We start from the raw sequence: 18,515 nt of genomic DNA, 5'->3' as shown, positions 1-18,515 counted from the left end.
AGCCTTTAGGATGTGACTTTCTTTCTGAACATTAAACCCATAGAGGATCTAGAAGGTTTTTTTTCCATCAGAAATCTTTTCATAAATGCATGATAAGCCCTATTGCATAGCTTTAGATTGCAGCTGCTGTTATCTTTGCCTATTATGTGATGGATATTTGCAAATGGATGACTGTGGATATTAGTTAACTGAAGAAACTCGTGTCTTCAGAAACCAGGTTCTGCCTTTTGAACCTTCAGTGTCAGATTTCAAGTAACACTCCTAAATTTGCTTAGCTTATATTTTTATTGATCCAAACATTTTATTCCAAATGACCTATTTATAATGGATTTGGAAACTCTGTCTTTCTGGAGCAGAGTTATTATGGTCCTTGTATTTTCCAGCTAGATATGCAAACCACAGATCATACAACATACAGGCAGCCAAATCCATTTTGCAGTAATCTCATCAAAGAGGGTGGAACAAATTGTATATATACCACCCCAGTAAGCAAGCAAAATGAAAGCATTTTTCATGAATACATTTCAGTGTGATATTGGGCACTTGTTTTAAATGGATTAAGAAACTTATGCTGTATTTCCTCTTTATTCCAATAATTCCAATTAGAGTCATATGTACTGTGCACAGAGGAGTGGGTTTTTAACTGTTTCACTTCAAGGTGTGTGCTACATATGAATTCTAACCACTTGAGTTCTCCTGTATACAGATATTTATTTCAAATGCCAGGACTATTTATTTCAAATGCCATGGCTGCACAATGCAGGTGAAACTCTGTGTGGCACAGAACAACTGGAACAGAAGAAGAAGAGATGAAAAAATCTCTTCCACTTTCTGAAAGTGAGTGGGAGTGCAAGGGGTCAGCTCTTCCAGGGCTGTGGGTGGCATTTCCATATTCTGTTGGAGTTTTTTGAGTAAAAGTCCAGTCTTTCTAAAGGTGGCAAGTCAGCTGCTCAACTGTACTGTAACTCACAGCTCTAGGAAATATTCTGAGTCATACCAGATGCTTCTTGGAGTCCGGCATGGGACTTCATTGTCTTCCGTAGTCATGGTTCAGCTATTTCCCCATGGAGGGATTTTAGCCAACCTTTCCATTCTCAGGACCAGAAAGTACAATTAAAGCCACAGACGCCTGTAAGGATCCAAACACAAGATACAAAAAACCTACTTGACACATTAGTGGAAGAATTATCATGAAGAAAGAAGGAGGAAAGGTTCCTGTGCTGTTTTGTTCTTTCTGTGGTTCTTCCTCCTTTTAAGTGCCTTTACCACTTGTACTGCGTATTCAGAGAGACTATAAATAGGTGTCAGGGTAGTGCTGTCCTGACAATTTTGTATTTTATATGGTTTTAGAAAATGTTCCAGAATGTTTCATTGTTAATTTTGCCATATTCTTGTGGGTAATGTTGGTTAAGGCAATGAAACACAATTCTGGCACAGCATGCAAGGTTAAAAATACACACAGACCACTCTCTTTGGCTTTATCCAAAGGCTTTTGGATAATATTTTTAGCAGTACGCAGTATAGGCTTGTGGTGATATTGCACAGCACACTATGATTTTTCCAGAGGTCTACATGGACCTCCATTTATTCAGTGTCTTGAAAATACTGTTTTTGCTTACCCTTTGTGAGAGAAGTATGGGTTCTGATTTGTTTTTAAGAAGATGGATATACAAAGAAATCAAAATTGAATTGCAATATGTCTCTGCTGTGTTGGAAATTATGAACAGTAATTACTACTTGCATTTAAAGCATCCTTTTCCCAACTGAACTCCTCTAAATAACTGCTTTGGAAGGATGCCTTGGCAAGGAAGGAATGGATGTGGATATCTTGTGTGATGCTGTTTAATTATCTGAGTGCCAAGTCTATATCTGGACCAGGAACAATGGCACTCAGAGTTAAATTAAGACTCTTCAATGTGTGTGTAACATGACTGCTGTACCCTAGAAATCTTAGATCACATGCAGCTCTTGCCCTTTGATGGAGTTGTGTATTTTATAACTTCTGTCTCCTTAGCTCAACATGGCAATACAGCCCATGGTTGACTCAAAATTGCACAAAAATCGGGAATCAAGATGAAATTTTAGTGCATGATTCAAATGCCTACTACTGCAAACTCCTCCTCTGCAATCTGCCAAAAACAACAGTCATATTCTCAAGCTTTATGGCCAATGCTTTCTTTATAGAAATGAGATTTCCCCACGGAAAGGATATGCCTGCAGTAGATTTGCTATGCACTGCTCACCGAAGATGAACTGTGAGTTCCCTTTCTGCTCCCACACTTTTAGGGATTTTTTGGAGCCAGTTCAGCAGTGTGGGAGTTCTTCAGCAAGGGGGAGTCTCCAGCACAAAGCGCATACATCCTGCATGCCAGTTTTTCTGGGCACTTTCGCACTTCCCAGAAAAAATAGTTGGGGAACTGATGATTTATCTTCGTTATGGATGCCTTTATCAGACCCCCATTTAAGGCAATGTTACTATTGTTATGATGTGTGGGAAAAGCACAGATGTAGTACAGCTATAGTTACCTGGTCTTGGAAGAAATGATCCTCAAAAATTACTGACTTTGCTGCATGAAGCAGTCTGTTCCCCAGGCAAGTGCTTTGAATGAATACTCAATAGATGTAAGGGTTTCTGTGTTTTCAGCAGCTTCCAAAATTACCTTCCTTGTGACTTATTTGCTGCTTTTGCATTAATATTAGTAAACTCTGGAGAAAGAGAGAATGATTTCAAACCTTTGATCTCAAGCCTCAAAGCCATAAAAAGTCTCCAGGTCTACATACTACACTTCAGTACTTTAATAAGGTTAAACATGCACATACAGACAAGAGAGAGCTTGCGACAGCAACAGCATGAGACTTTCCATTATACATTGGAATATGGCTCATCTTCTCATCTTCTTACTTTGTGAAATGGCTTTTCTGTCTGGGGCCATAAATAATGGCAACTCATTGAAACTTTATCAAAAAATGAGCCCAAACAAACTTTCTTGTAACAACATAACTACTGACAGAGGCTTTAATTTTTCCTATAAAGGAGTTAGGCCAAGCTTGTAATAAAACCGATTTGGCATAGCCAACAAGAAGTTATCCCAAGAAGTCATATCTCACAGGATGGGGGGACTGGAAATTAATCTTCCTCTCTAGACAGATGGCCCTTCAGGCTTTAAAGTTTTCAAGTGCACAGCTTATCCAAAGCATAGGGGACAAACCCCATCACCACCTGATGTCTCTTCACATGCGTAAAATGTATGTAGTGATGCACTATTTCTCATTGCTTTTGTAAAGTTGATTGAGACCTCCTGATGGCAAGAGGAAGATGTTGGTATTTTCCATCTGTGTAGAGCCACTCTTGGTACCAAAGTGTTGGAAAAATGCACTGCATCACACTCCTGTTGTGAAAGAGGGGGTAGAAAAATACAAAAAGAAACAGCCTCTCCTAAAATGAATGGTTCTGGTTTTGTATTTGTGTGTATTGCAAAGGGAAAGGAACTGCTGTTGTTCAGCAAGTGAACATCTGCAATTTCAATCCTGCATGGCACAGACTAAGGCTGTAGGTTTCATTGCTGTGATCTTTTCCTTTTCTTTTAAATACTGTATGTAGCATAGGACTCTGTTCTTTGCCTTTTGTGGGACTTGGAGACTTTCCATGGTTTAATGTGAAAAAGGGCTGTTGCTGAAGGAGTGTACTCATCCAGTTTGCTTTGAAGATGTGGCAGCAGAGCGTGTGTTTGTCTCCTTCAAGGGTGTGTCCCACAGCTGCCAGATGCCTTCACTTTCATGGATTTCCCCTTGCAACAGTTTGTGATTATACACACCCAATTAGCGCCATCTCTGACACACACCCTGCAGGCAGCAAAGAAGGCTTCAAAAGGAATCACAGTGAGGCACTTGGTACCAGTAAAGGACTGTGAGGTTGGCTGTGCTACGGTGCTTATGCAGAGCAGGGGTTCCAGATAAAGTGAACCGTCACACACGAGTATTTTTTAGAAATGTAAATATGTCCTAAAAATAAATGTAGTTTTCTTTTGGACCACAACATCATTGCATCTCTGTGTTATTCCATGATTTCAGTGAGGGCAGAACTAAGGCTGCCTGTGCGTGTATTTTCATAGCTTGTAAAATAGCTCCATTTTATAAGTAATGTGCACTGCAGTCTTTTCATGGGATTATTTCTATATGACTATAATGTTTTGATATTTAAGCTTCTAATATATTTTTACTTCATTTAAGCAAATGTTTTGTTCTTGATAGAGAGTCAGTATACCTTGTAAGACCCAAAGTCTCTGTTACTGTGCAGTACAGTAACTTGTCAGTACACCCTCATTGTTGGCATAATTTCAAAGTTTTACTGAAGTGCGTTTTTCTGTTATCTGAACAGTCCAGTCAGGTTAGAGTGGAGATAAGCTTCTGATACATGCAGTTAGTGTCATCGAATCTGTTTATCAGATTCAAAGGAGGAATGATGAGAAAGCAGAATCTGGGGCAGCAGAGAATAATTTTTGAAATGTATCACTGGAGAGGGTAAAAATATAGAAGCTATGGGCATACCAAAGATTTTTGCGAGGGGAAATGATTAGGACAGCATACAGGAATCAGTTTTTAAATTTACCTTTAACACAACTGTAACAATAGTAGCTGTGTGAAATGTAATTAAGTGCAAGAAGTAAACATATTTTGATAAAAATACAGACCCAAAAAAGTCAAAGCTTGCCAATGGGCCATCAGTAGGTCCCCCTCGTAGCCAGCCCACAGAGGACAGACATCTTTTTTTTCCTTGTCCCTTCCCAGAACTGCTCTTTGATTCTCACAGTGGCTATCAAATAAAGCAGATACCTGCTCCTGGTGATTTCAGAAGTAATATAAAAAGACCCCTCTCCCCCATCTGTCAATCCATCTAACTGCAATTAATATTAATGCATTACATTTGCCAGTGAGGAATTTCATTAAGAAATAAAAGATTTTATTTTGATTCACTAGTCTTGGTGGCTGTGGATATAGGTTTCTTTACTCTAATTTTTGATTTAACATTAATTAATTGATTAATTAAATTAACCTTACAAATAATTAGCAATTGTAATTCATTAATAAAACTGCTGGAATCTAATGATTGCTCCTCAACCAAGCCTAGGGCTCAAGTCCAGCAGCTGTCACCAGGGTTAAACATTTCAGGAAAATAAAAATTACATAAGCAATTAGGTATGTAATGAATCAGCAGATTGTTTGTGTTGCACATGGCATGCTACCTCCCTCAGCACCCGTGCTGAACACTAGCAAATAGTGCTGATCCCAGCCAAACTCAGATGGAGCCTGGAGTGTGGAATGTGGATGCCCCTGGCCATTAAAATGCCAAGGGTTAATGGCATAGTGTTGCTCACATGTGTACAGGGACTAACCTCTCTGCACTCTCAAAGAGCATGGCTGCCCTCCTGCAGACTGGGAACAAGTGCCCTCGCTTCCCTAATTCCCCAGACTATGCCTAGGCTTTGTCAGGGTGAGTGCTAGCTTTGCCACGAACATGTTAACAGTTAAAAAGACTGGGTGATTGATGGTGAGCCTGGAGATTTCCTGACCTGGTGCATTGACTCTGTGCAAGAGGTGGCATCCCTCTCTGAGTAATAGTAAAAAAATGTATTTATGCTCTAAAAAGCAGAGGAAGTACCTCAGGTTTAGGGTTTTATAAGGCAGGCAGTCCGTGAAAATGTAGCCAGCCTGACACTGGTAAGCATCCCTAAACACCATGGACATCAACCATAACTAAATCTGAGTGGAGAGCAGTAACATGTGATTGATAAAGGAGGCTGGCACAGAAATAAAAATAGGGTAAAATGGTATCTCAATAATGAACTTTTATCATGGAGATTATTACAGACTTTATTTGTGAGAATAATTTGCTACAGTAGCAAAGAAGCATCTACTTCACTGTAAAATGAGACATGAACCTCCTAAATTGCATGGGGCATATGGAGTTTGCTGCATATATGGTATATGCAGTGCCTGCTGCCGGGAGATCACAAGGAGATGTTGTGGCTAAGGGAAACAGTGTGCAGATATTTAGTGTGTTGTATAAAAAGGTGACCCTTTGTGCTCATACAAGGCCTTTCATCAGGTTACAATATCAAACCATGCCAAGGACGTTCTGCTGATCTGTTGCTGATCTGTTGTGCTGATACCTATCAGCTGTGGAGTGCATACACCAACATTTGCTACTGGAAAAGATGTAAAGGGACCTACCACACAACTAAAGTGAAATAAAATTACATTGTCCCTAGAAAGTAAAGTTATTTCAAATGAAAACAACTGGTCTGTAAATATGTGCATGTTATATATTTGATCCAAAGCAATTCTGTTTATTCACAGCATATATATATATATATATCAGTGAAAACAGGACAGGTAACCTTTTAGGGCTTACGTTACTCATCTGTCTCCGTGAATTTTTAGGTAATTTAATGTTGTGGGTCCACTGAGAGAAAAATTGTTAAAAGTTCGTGGAAACGTCAAGCAGAATTGTCAGGTTTAACCAAATGAATAGTCACTGAACTAGCCAGTGACTTTAGCAAGGGCAAATACTCCTCTTTAAGGGGCACTGTTAGATATGCAGAAACAGGTTTGTCTGTGTTCAAGGGACCACTAATCCTCTTTCCTAGTTTTGAATAAAAGGTTCCTAATGACTCTAAAGCATTGTATGGACATTAGGGCTCCTGATTATTTTGACTGAGATGCTTACATCTTTTCCAAGCTATTACCTCTTCAGCTATGGAGAAAGTTTCTGGGAAATTAGGCCTATATCTATCCTTCTGCTATAGAAAATTGAAATTACGGTCCACAGGAAGAGCAGTTAACATGAAGAGTCTATTTTTTACTTCAGGCCTTGGTCTTTCTGGAGGATTTGTGTCTCTTGCAAATGTCGTCTTGTCCTTTCAGGAACAGAAAAGTCCCTGAACATGAATGGAGCAGAGGTCTTGCCCATTGACACCCAAGGTTCAGACACAGAGCACCCTCAGTGGAAAGCAGATGAACTGAGGGCATGATTTTCAGACTATGTCTCCACTGTACCTTGCCTTTAAATGATTCTACTTGGAGCAGTAGATACTCTCTGAATTTGCATTGCTGCATCTGAGGAAGTGTTTAGGCATTTTGCATATGTAGAAACCACTGTCTGCAAATCCACCAGTTATATTTTAGGTCTGTGCCAAATGGGCACATGTTCTGGATGAGCTAACTTGAAATATAGTGGTGACATACACAGTAGGAGTTTCACGTAGGGCCATGTCAGCAGCTTTGCTCCCTGTCATGTTTTGTGGTGATTCCACATAAGAATGCAATGGAAGAAGAGGGTGGGTGGTATTAGTAAGTGCCCAGGAGATTTCCTGGCATGAAACTGCTCAGTTCTGCTGCATCACCCCTGCTCCTTCAGAGTCTCTTAAAGTCTGTCGCTTAATAGTGACGCTGATGAGAAAATAGGCATATAGCTATTCTGAGGCCTTCAAAGTGGGGAGAGTCTGGAGGTAACCTGGAAAGAAGGCATCATCGTTGCATGGAGGGGCATGTGCTTATTACTTACAGAAGTCATACACTTAATACTACTAGTATTATAATTGGTAAAATTAAAAAAATTATTACTTTCTAGAGAATAAGAAGTTTTTATTTTATGTTGACACAAAATCGTTGCAAAACTGGAGTTTTCCTGCTCCCACTGTGTTCTCTGTCCTCTCTGCCTGACGTTTTTTGGGTCTTCTCACCTTCCTACTTCTGTGTGGCTCCCTGGTGCTTTTGAGACTTCTCTGCATCACAGTAGCACATCAAAAAAAAGAAAAAAAAGGGATGAGTGCTTGGAATGTAACAGCAGGGATGCTTTTAACTTTCTTGCCATTTAGCACAAGTTGCTGTAGCATTGAAGGCCATGTGACTGGAAAGTAAACAACTCCAAACCTCAGGTAGATATCTGCCAAAGCATTCCTTGCTTATTTGTTTTGGGGCTTTGTTCTGCAGGTCCTGTGTGACAGATATGTGCGAGTGTCCGGTCCATAAAAACTGCTACTGTGAATCATTCCTGGCATATGCCCGAGCCTGTCAGAGGGAAGGTCTGAAAGTCCAGTGGGTGCCAGAGCAGAATTGTGCAGGTAAGCATTTTGGGACTGCTTGTTTGTAAACCAGTGTGCAGGCTAATAGGCTACTATCCTTTTACTGATGGAGGAAGATCAAAAATGAACCATCCAGAAAGAACTGGTATTGCAACAGTTTGGAAGTTCTTGGAAGTTTTTCTTTCAGGATATGTAAATCCTTGGTTACAGATAATGTTTAAACCCCTTTGACCTCCTGTCAAAACACAGTTATATTTCCAGAGACAACATGCATGTATGATTGCAGGAGGTTCAACAAGGGAAGAAGAGAGAATGTATTTAATGAGAATATAAAAATACAAACCTGTGTTAATTTCCTAGTAATTAATTTCCTAATCCCCCTGTGATTAGGACTTCATTAATTGTAAGTAATTGTGAGTAATTGTTTCTGTGAGAAGCAGTGGTCTGTGGTAATGGGCACTTGAAGTAAAATGCAATATTGCAGATGAATATTTCTCCTGATGATGGTCTCATTAATTTAGGACATTCTGTAACAGCATCAGTTTGCCTGGAAATGTATTCAGATTTATGTAAAGCAATTAACAGTAGTTGGAAAAAAAACAAACCACTGAGAAGAGGATACTCAGTGCTGGTCAAAGAGCTATTACTCTGTGGTCCATTTTGGTGATTGTGAGTGGCTCAGGGTCTACTCTCTCAACTTCAATTTCCTTTTCTTTTGAAGGCATTTTAGGAGAGATGGGTGAGTGACAGAGCAAATTGCATTTGATTGACTGTTCCCAAAAGATTAATTTTTTTTCATGCAAAGGAACAGAACAGAACAATCCAAACAGGGTGTCACTAAGTGAAAACCCTATTCAAGGATGTGGTCTCAGGTAATGCTAATAACATATATAATTTTAATCTGTTGATCTGGAAGCAGATCCACGCGGAACATGAAACAAGCATTGTGACTTTTTTTTCCCCAAGCACTTCAGACTGAGACTTCAGTGTTGCAGATGCTGTAAAAAGAATAAAAACTCCGGTCCATACCCTAAGGAGTTTATACAAGTGTTGACATATCACGACTTAACTAATTGAGGCTTCATTTCACAATTTTTTCTGGCATCTTACCAAAGACAAGAAAAGTTTCTGAGGCAAAGACAGTCCTTGAGAGAACATTATGATGAAATTTAAACACACAGCTTCCATTAAAGCTAATGAAAGAAGTGTCTAAATCCACACGAGTTTTTTAATTTCAGTGCAGAGTTGTAGAAGAAAATGGGAAGTCTTGTTAAGCAGAAAATACAGATAAGCTGAATATGGCCAAGTACCCTCAAAACACTTACTTAAGTATCCAATGTCAAACAAGTAGCACCATCTTCTATGTTAAGTCATACGGTAAACATTAAAGTGCATCCACTGCACTCTGTATGGTACCACTGACCAGATTCAAGATTTTAATCTTTAACTTATTTTTTTCTCTCCAAACCTAGTAGTTATAATTATTGTGTCCCAATTACAAATAAAAGTTCCTACGTAAGAAAAAAATATATCTGTAATAAAACTTTAGCATTTTGTGAATTTCATTTCCTGCTTGACATTTCATAGCTGGTGGGATACTTGCAAGAGCTGTGTTCTCATGAAAATTATGTATACTTATTAGTAAAGTCAGGTTTAATTATACTTTTGTGTGTTTTAAAACCAGATCTTGTATGGTTGCCAGCTTCTCTACCCTGGCTGCTGTACTCTTAGTTTATTTTTATAATCTTCAGAAAACTTGTGTTGTCTGGAGGGCCAGCCAAACAGGATGCTCAGGAGGCTGAATTACATGTCCTATTCCCTGTTCTTCTCTCTCCCCCAGTGTGACAGCATATCCTCCTCTACATTCTTACACAAAATACTGCTGCTCAAGGTTTGCTGTCCTATGAGGTTGGCTTGATAAGGGAAATATCAGCTCTCATTTAACTGGAGGAGTAAAAATAGAAGCTAATGAGTAAGGAAAATGGCTAGGGTGGCAAAGAGTTGGTGAGATCCACACGGTAACAGAGAGTTAGGAAAAGGATATGGGTTTCCATAGGAAGTAGAGGGGAATGAGACCTGTTGGGATGGGTACAGGAAGAAATATTATTTGTAAAGAAGAAATTAAAAACCAGGAAAGCCAGTGTGAGGGAAATAAGAAATAAGAGGAAGTGATACATGCAAGAGCAAAAGGAAAAGATACAAATGGAAGGAAGAGGTTTGAAAATGAAAGGAGAAAGAAAAAAAGATTTTTTTAACCCAAGAAAGGCTAAGCAAGTAGTTTATAAAGTGCAGTTAAGTAAACTGATGTGGTGAAAGACCTTGGGCCATAGTAATTTAACATTGCATTTCTGAGGACACTGAGAGGAAAAAGACTCAAGGATGGTAGATGAGAATAACTCCCTGCCATGGGTATGACTTCCAGTGCAAGAAGAAAAATCAGATGAGGTCTATAATATAGTGCAGAGTACACAAGGTAGCACTTATGAGCTTACATGCTACAACAGCCAGTCAGTGCCCAGATCTATTGCCTTTTGCTATGTTAGAAGATGTGAATTGCAAGCACTATGAGTGACATTCCATTTGAAAGTCCTACAAAAGACTTATAAAGTCAAAACTGTGTAACACCAACAGAAGAAGCAGGAAGAATCACTGATGCTCAAATATTAGTTCAGAATTTTACGTGGAATTAGATTTACCGGATATCATCCACTAAGGGAATCCATCAGCAGTTGTATGTTACATATTTTGGCTTTTGTGTTGGGGAATAAGAATTCTTCCTATATATTATGGCCATGTCTACAAAGACAGGCACAGACAGATACAAGCCTCCTCTGTGAAACTGCCAAAGTGGCTGGAATAAACTAGGTCTAGTCTGAAAACTACAGCCTTATTAGGCAGGGTTTATAAGCTCAGGCACAGTGCTGTATTTATTTGACTGTGTGGCTTCTGGACTGGAGCTGGCTATTTTCCCACCAACTTAAAAAGTGGTCTGAGGAAGCTCACATCTGTCATGCCAAACACATGTTCTAGAAGAAGAGTGGAAAAATCCTGTTGGGACTGGTAATGTTGCAAAAATACAGTATTATTAGTAGCTTTTGTACTTTGGGGTTAGGTTTTTAATTTTTTTTTGCTAGTGACTAAGGAAGTTATTGGTAACAGAGCTCAGTTCTTTGAGAGAGGAATTTGCCTTAAAAGATGGGTGCAAAGGCATCACTTCTGTTTTCCATGTTTGCATGGTACTGAATCATTTCAGCAGTCCCTGGGAAGCCTACTGCAGAATGTCTTTATTTTTTAAACTGTTGATGAAGTGGAACATTCTGGATCAATCGCAACACATGTTAACAACTGAATCACTCAACAATAAAAGCCATCCAGGGAACTTAAACAGCAGCCATTTTCTGATTTTTCCCTTGAGAGCATGTTAATAATGCCGTTATAGGCTGCCTACAGCAGAAAGTAAAGTCATCATTGTCTTCTACATGGCATCATCTGAAGGAAAAGGACATGTTTTGATATACCACGTTCATGTGTGGTAGAGCAGAACTGGGGAGTACTTACAGATGCCACAGCTGCTGAGGGAAGGCTGTAATATATTCTCATTTGCTCTGGGCCAGAGAGGAGGAAGTGTAAAGGAGACCTTGGCCAACTTCCCTCAAACCCACCAGCAGAGGAACCAAACAGCTCAGGTGGAATGACGGGGGTAGAGCTTTGTGGGATGAAACCTGGGCAGCCTTAAAACTGAAGCTCATAGAACTTTTTGTATGGAAACTGCATGCACTAGAGTCTAATGTCTGTTTTTGGTTGGTCCATTAGAGATCCTTTGAAGGGAATCGCATTTTCAGAGACAAAGGAGAAAAGCTTCTAGTAAACAGCCCCCTTAAGATAATAGAGATTCAATCTCTATTCTTAACACACTATCTAAGCGTAGAGTCTCTTGTGAATCTAACATTTTATTCTATGCTCAATATTGCTTGCATGTTTTTCCTACCTTCTAAATTTCCTGTTTCATTTAAATTTCCTTTTAATTATTCTTTTTGTTTGTTCCTTCTTTAATGTACGTGAAAGTTATCATGCAGAGCAAGATAGAAATGTAAAGCTGGAAAAAGTTCTCAGAAGATCTATGTCCACAAGCTGAAGAAGCCTATCTTAAACATTGCTGAAAGATGTTTTTTTCCAACCTATTCTAAAGCAATGTGCAGTTAAAGATGTCTCACAGTGTTTTTAGATAGGTTACTCTGGTGCTCAAAGATAGAAAGCTTTTTTTTCTTTCCTGATATACAATATCCAACCAATATTTAGCTACTGATTCTCTGTAACTCCAGGGTAGTTTTCTTCTGTACTATGCATTTTTTCCAACTTAGTGTTTGCTTATTAATATCTGTGTCCTGAAAACTGTGTATGCATTCTTGGTTTAATTCCTTCTTCAGGGCTGCTTTTCAGATATGAATGAATTCCATAAAAAGAAGTAAAACTTGCAAGAAGCTGATGCTTTGTTATTAGTGAAAAGGAACCCCTTAAATTTATGATGCCTTAACAATAAGACTTCCATCCTCTTTGATACACTCTTATTCATATTTAATAAATTGATTTCTGTCTATTTTCTCTTTATGAATAATAGCAGTACTGTAGTAACACTGTAGGGCAATCCTCATGACAAAACAGCCTTTTCTGTCTATAACAGAACTGTTCTTTAAAAAATCTTGACCTTCATACTCTCTGGAAGTTGAAGAAACCTTCATAATGCAATCACCTCTCTGAAAATAGAAAGAGATGGATCTGGATCCTTGAGATCCCTTACCATCTATAAACTGTTTTATCACTACTTGTTTTTGCCATCAGCACAGCTGTTAAAAAGAATAACAGACTTTTATTTGCTATCGAACCATGTATTATTCTAAATACTGAAAAGGCGGGATAGAAAATGTTGACAGTTTAAATATTGATCTGGAGCAGTTAAGAGTGCTTTTAGCTGAGCCTTCAGTGGTCTTTTATGTTGAAGATGCATTGAACTGTCAGCTACATAAATTAATGAATAGCTACTGGAATCACTAAGTATAAGAATCCTCATTCTTAGTAAAATAGCCCAAAACATAATTGATTTTTAATTTTTGTTTGTTTTGTTTAGAAATGATGCTGCTGAGTTAACAGCATTGATCTGGTTTGCTGCAATAAGCAATATAGAAAGTACAATCTTAGGGTCAGAAAGTCTGACTTGGTGAATTACTCTGTCTTCTTCTTTCAGTAGGAGTGGAACTGATAATAAATGTCCTTGTAAATGTTTCAGAACATTTCATAAAAGGCATTGTAATAAATAAATAAATAGTGTTAATCCTTTATTATAAAGCATAGATCTACTTATAGATAGAAACACTGCCAAAGCTTTATACACTGTCAGCTGTGTTAAAATTCTCAAAAAGTTCAAGACTGCTGTGGACTTTATAGATTTTTGATTAGGAATTTTGCTACTTTTATATTTGTGATGTAATATGGTGAAATCTTTTTACAAATAATTTTTACCTCGACATAATCGCCATACTGAAACGTGCTTTTTGATATTTGCAGTAGAAACCAAGCAAACAGATAAAGAACTTCCAGTGTGGGGGCTCTGTGTAATATGCATATTTTGTTCCTTTTAACTGCCTTTCAGCAACCCAGTGTAAACACGGTGCAGTTTATGATACTTGTGGTCCAGGATGCGTCAAAACGTGTGACAACTGGAATGAGATTGGACCATGCAACAAGCCCTGCGTTGCAGGGTGCCACTGTCCGGCAAATTTAGTTCTTCACAAAGGAAGATGCATCAAGCCAGTCCTGTGCCCACAGCGATGACATTAGTTCTCCTTCCGTGGACACTAATGCAGGTGGTCACTGACCCCTTTGATGCTCACAGCCAGTGAAGGACTCCAGCTGTCTGTGTGCAGATTCTGCAAAGTACACGTCTACTCACAGAATGTAAATATGTTCCTGTGTGTGTATTTATGTGTCTTTATGTATACACACATGGCACCTAGAAAGATATATAAATGTATACTGTGTGTATGTAGATACACGTCCATACACAAGTGCCCTAAACGTAAGTACGATCCATATATTTATATATATGTCCAAACACAAATATACATAATTTCTATATATGATAGAAGGATGAATTATAATATGTATATTTTTTGCTATAAAGTTTATGTATTATTATTTCTAGGACCCTAATCTTTCAGTCATTGTATAAATAAAACAGGCGTTTTTAATATAAAATAGTGGCATGAAAAGATTGGATGATTTTGCCATTGCATACATAACTTTGTCATTTCCAAGGAAACTTTTCTAGGGCCATAGCACTGCCAGACTGGATTAGTTTCAACAGAGAACCTGGATTTACAGTTGTACAGGAAACACATTTCTCTGGAGATGGAGGATTTATCTAGGAATATTTCATGCATACCTTAGAGCTGCATAGTGATTGGTGACAGTGCTTAATCAGGCAGAGAAAGCTAAGGATTGGCTTTTATGCTTTACTGAAATAACTGTGCAAAATTATTTCCAAAGCTGGTTGGAGAACTGCCAGTATGAAGATATTTCTTTCTGTAACGACACCAAAGAGTCAGGGGCCAGATTTTCAAAAGTGTTTGGCATCCAGCAGCTCGCTTTGAAAATCTGACCACTTCCTATTTCATATCCTAATACCCCATCTCTGTTGTTGTGTTTGGCAGTAGCTGTGAATACACAATAAGAAGCTTGAAGAAAATATTCATGTACATATTAGCCCCTTTAACATGTTTGAAACTGCTACATTTGTTTCATATTTCCTCCAAATGTTATGCAGAAAGCAAATCCCACAGTGAAGTGTTTGATTTCAGTGTGCCTTAAAACATTAAATAATGCTGTGTTTCGTAACTCATTTAATTTATCAACATGGTTACAAATTCACCACACCAAAAAACAGTAGAGAATGTCAAATGCTAATTGGAGAACTGCAATTTATTTCCTTAGCGGTCTTTTGGTTGAAGTTTCTGAGCATGTGGGCTCTGTGAAGTTTACATATCTTTTTAAGTCTCCCAGGGGAGAAGCAATAATATGGGATTTCATTAGAAACTGTTAAAAAAGCCATACAACTTTCTCCAGCATGAAGGGACTTTTTCTTCCAGTGGAAAGACTCTCGTAGAGCCTGATGGAACGGTCTCTGGAGATGATAGAAATCTTCAGACATATGATTTAGGTTTATAATGAAGTAATATCCTCCTTCACAGCTACTTCCATCATGCCTTGCCTTGAAACTGCACACTGTAATGCTTTGAACGACTTTCTCCTTTAATTCTTCGCTCTCCAGGAAGTTAAGCAGGGTCTGAGTTTACAGTAAGTGAGTGGGTACAACACACTTGTGTTATACAACCTGTCCGTTATCTCATCCTGGAGGAAGATGCTGAGGGAACATGATTAACTTAGGCACCGCGCTATCCTAAATGCTACACCACCGCAGTGTTAAAAAGAGCTGGGCATATAATGCCAAGAGTGTTCCATGGATGTTCATCCAAATCTTAAATAAACTCAGCCTGACCTTTTTATGTCCCCTTTGTGTTCGTTTTCTGGGAACAATCAAATAATTTAGTTTTACTGGCAGAGGGGCTTTTGAAGACATGGACACAAGTGCACTGGGAAGCAGAATTGCAAATGTGTGGGTCCCATCAGAGCAAGAAACTAGAAAAGTTTTATGTGGCTCATGTGATAACTGAATGGCAAAGCTGAAATTTAGAACAATTGCAGTTTGTTCAAGGCATTAAAATATAAAATGACGGTCATTAAAATAATTTGAAGTGTCAGTTACACCAAAGAACATTTCAGCCTTTGAGCTTTTGATTCTGAGATATGAGATCTAAACCATTAAAAAGAATATTTGCCTAGCTTTAGTTTAGGACAGATTTTCATTAGAACAGTGTTTCCAAAATAAAAGTACAGGCAAAGTGAATTGCATTGATTAGCAGTGTATAGATCTGTCCTTCTCTTTTCTCCTGACTGATGAAGGTGAGTGAAAGGTGAAGGGAGAGCCTTCCATCTCTCTCAATCCACTGATCGCATTCAAGCAATGCTTAATTGATGCCAGGTTTGATTGAGTTGAAGAGGTGACTCAGTCTATCTGTAGGATGAACTCTGTTTTTAAATGTTAAAATGGTTCAGTTTGAAACCTGACCTATAGGTCATCTCAAATGAGGACTCATTCCTCAGTTTAGCTTTTTCATATCTGCCTAATTAAGGGTAGACACTCTTTGCTTTACTGATTTAGACTGAGGAAGAGAGGAAACTGTTTTTACCTCTAAGCTGACTGATGGTGCCTTTATGGTGCTGTAGAGCTTTTTCTTCCAAACTCCACAGTTTTCAAGGCAGAAGTAAGTGCTATTGTCTGTATGCTCAGTTCGCATGTACCATCTAAGATAAAGGAGTTCTGCTTTTTTAAAACTTGCCCCCAAGTATTCAACTTTGCAGAGATTTTATATCTGTATCTTTAGTTACCCTGAGCCTAACTGAACTATTGAGACTGGGTCAGTCCAGATGGGCTTGTCTCACTCCACTCTTCTGTTTGCCTCTCTCCTTCAAGGCTATTCAAAAGTTGAAGGTCTAGCCCAATACCATCAATAACAGCATTACCACTAGCCTCATAGAGTTTGGGTTGCAGTCCATCTTCCTCCTGCTGTCTTTGCTCATGAAATGCTACCCCTAGGATGCTAGAGCTGGAAGTTTCCTGTATATCACTGGGGATTTATTTTTGACAAAATTTACTGGCAATCCAGTTTTAGCATGCTAAACATGTTTAGTATACAGTAACGTTTTTTAATAATAGCATAAAGTTGATAATCCATATGGCATATTCACCGTGCAAAACTGATGATTGCGTAAATTTTCATCTTGATAATGCTTATACCAATCTGTGCATGTAACTTTGTGCTAGTTTGTAAGGTGAAATATATTGAAGGAGCAGAGGTTCCAACCAAAGAATGATCCAAAAGGAAAGTCTGAGAAACATCTCTGTAATCCAGTGAATAGAATGAAGGAAAGACTTGGATCAATAGCATCATCATTTACCTGCTACATGTTCCCTGGACAGTCATTTAATGTTCTGTACTTCACTGGGAAAATGAGGCTCTGGATTTATGCATCTTTTTTAATTTATGGATGGAAAATGTTCTCAAATGCCATACATCACCAGTGCAATGTCAGGTGGTATTTTACTAATCTACTCAAGTCTGCTTTGCATCAGGTTGTCCCATCTCTTCCATATCACCATCACTTGGAAGTCAGCTTTTAGTTGCATATGTGGAGGTCAAATCTATTTACTTCCTCCTCATGTACTTTCAGTTGTGTCTATTTTTGCCTGTACAAAACTCAATTAAATATATTGAGTTTTGTAGAGCATGGAGACAAGCCATAACCAAACAGAGCAATTTGAGTTGTAGCCCAAGACCCTGTAGGGTAGCCCCACATCTTCCAAGAACACTTTTCTTCTATAAAATATGCACTGGGACAAAAAAAAAAGGAAAGAAAATATTCTTAATGTCCAATCAACCCAAATGTGAACCCATCCTTGCATCACGTAAGGAGTTTCCAGCTGTAAGTTCTTCTCATATTTTCTACTTTTTATGAACACAGGATTCAAATACAGTTTGACACTGTTTGACTTCCTACTGACAGAACCTGACAGTTGCAATAGGTGGACTGATCTTGGGCAACCGTATAGGGGTACTGTGGTTTGCTTTATTTTGCCTTCATCAAAACTGGACAAGGTTAGATCAGAGCTAACAGATGTGAGAATAACAACCCATGCATTTTCAGCTGGACAGGTTGGAAAGAGTGTCAGTCAACAGCATTTAGCACTGAAGTGGTGAGGTGTTTAACCATTTCAGGAACAGTCCTGTCTTAGGGGGCATTATCCAGGGTCTGAGTATTTGATAAACAGGAACTTTACATTACATAGCACTGGTCAAATGCTTGTTCTGCTCTCCATGTTTTTTGCATTCTTACAAAGCCCTGTGGCAAGAGAGGTGCTTCTGCTCCCTTACAGGAACATTTCTAGTCTACAACTGCAAATGTTTCAGGACACAGGCCTAACTGTGTCTAAGAAAGTGTAAAAGTTGTTGCACATATTAATATTTCTGCACAAAATAACTGTGACACCTGAGCACTAGAGTCTCTAACAACAAAATAAGGTTCTCCTCCTGTGAACACGAGGTAGCTCTTAATTCCTCACATGGCCATGACACTGTGTTTGAATTAAGATGGTACCGTGATGTGAGGAAATAAAGAGGAAGGGTGACAGAATAAGGGTAAGAGAAAAATAAGAATGAAGAAAGTAGTCATAGAATTTTTTTCTGTATGTGAATATTTTTCCTCTAAGTGGTAAGAATGAAACTGAAAATGTTCTATGACAAAGGCAAAGAACTAAGA

General features: G+C 38.6%; 1 protein-coding gene across 2 annotated transcripts in view; it reads left to right on the top strand.

Moving 5' to 3' along the window:
• Positions 1-15,641, top strand: part of BMPER (BMP binding endothelial regulator) — a 147,009-nt gene extending 131,368 nt beyond the window's left edge. For both annotated transcript variants that reach the window (XM_032700506.1, XM_032700516.1), the window contains 2 exons: positions 7,993-8,123; positions 13,732-15,641. In XM_032700506.1, the coding sequence (XP_032556397.1) occupies positions 7,993-8,123; positions 13,732-13,913 (313 nt within the window). In that variant the 3' untranslated portion in view covers positions 13,914-15,641. The remainder of the gene's footprint in view (positions 1-7,992; positions 8,124-13,731) is intronic.
• Positions 15,642-18,515: the final 2,874 nt, after the last annotated feature.

This window comes from Chiroxiphia lanceolata, chromosome 1 (genome assembly GCF_009829145.1).
Source record: "Chiroxiphia lanceolata isolate bChiLan1 chromosome 1, bChiLan1.pri, whole genome shotgun sequence".
NCBI lineage: Eukaryota > Metazoa > Chordata > Aves > Passeriformes > Pipridae > Chiroxiphia > Chiroxiphia lanceolata.
The sequence above is the reverse complement of the archived record's forward strand: the minus strand, read 5'-3'. Positions and strand labels throughout refer to the sequence as shown.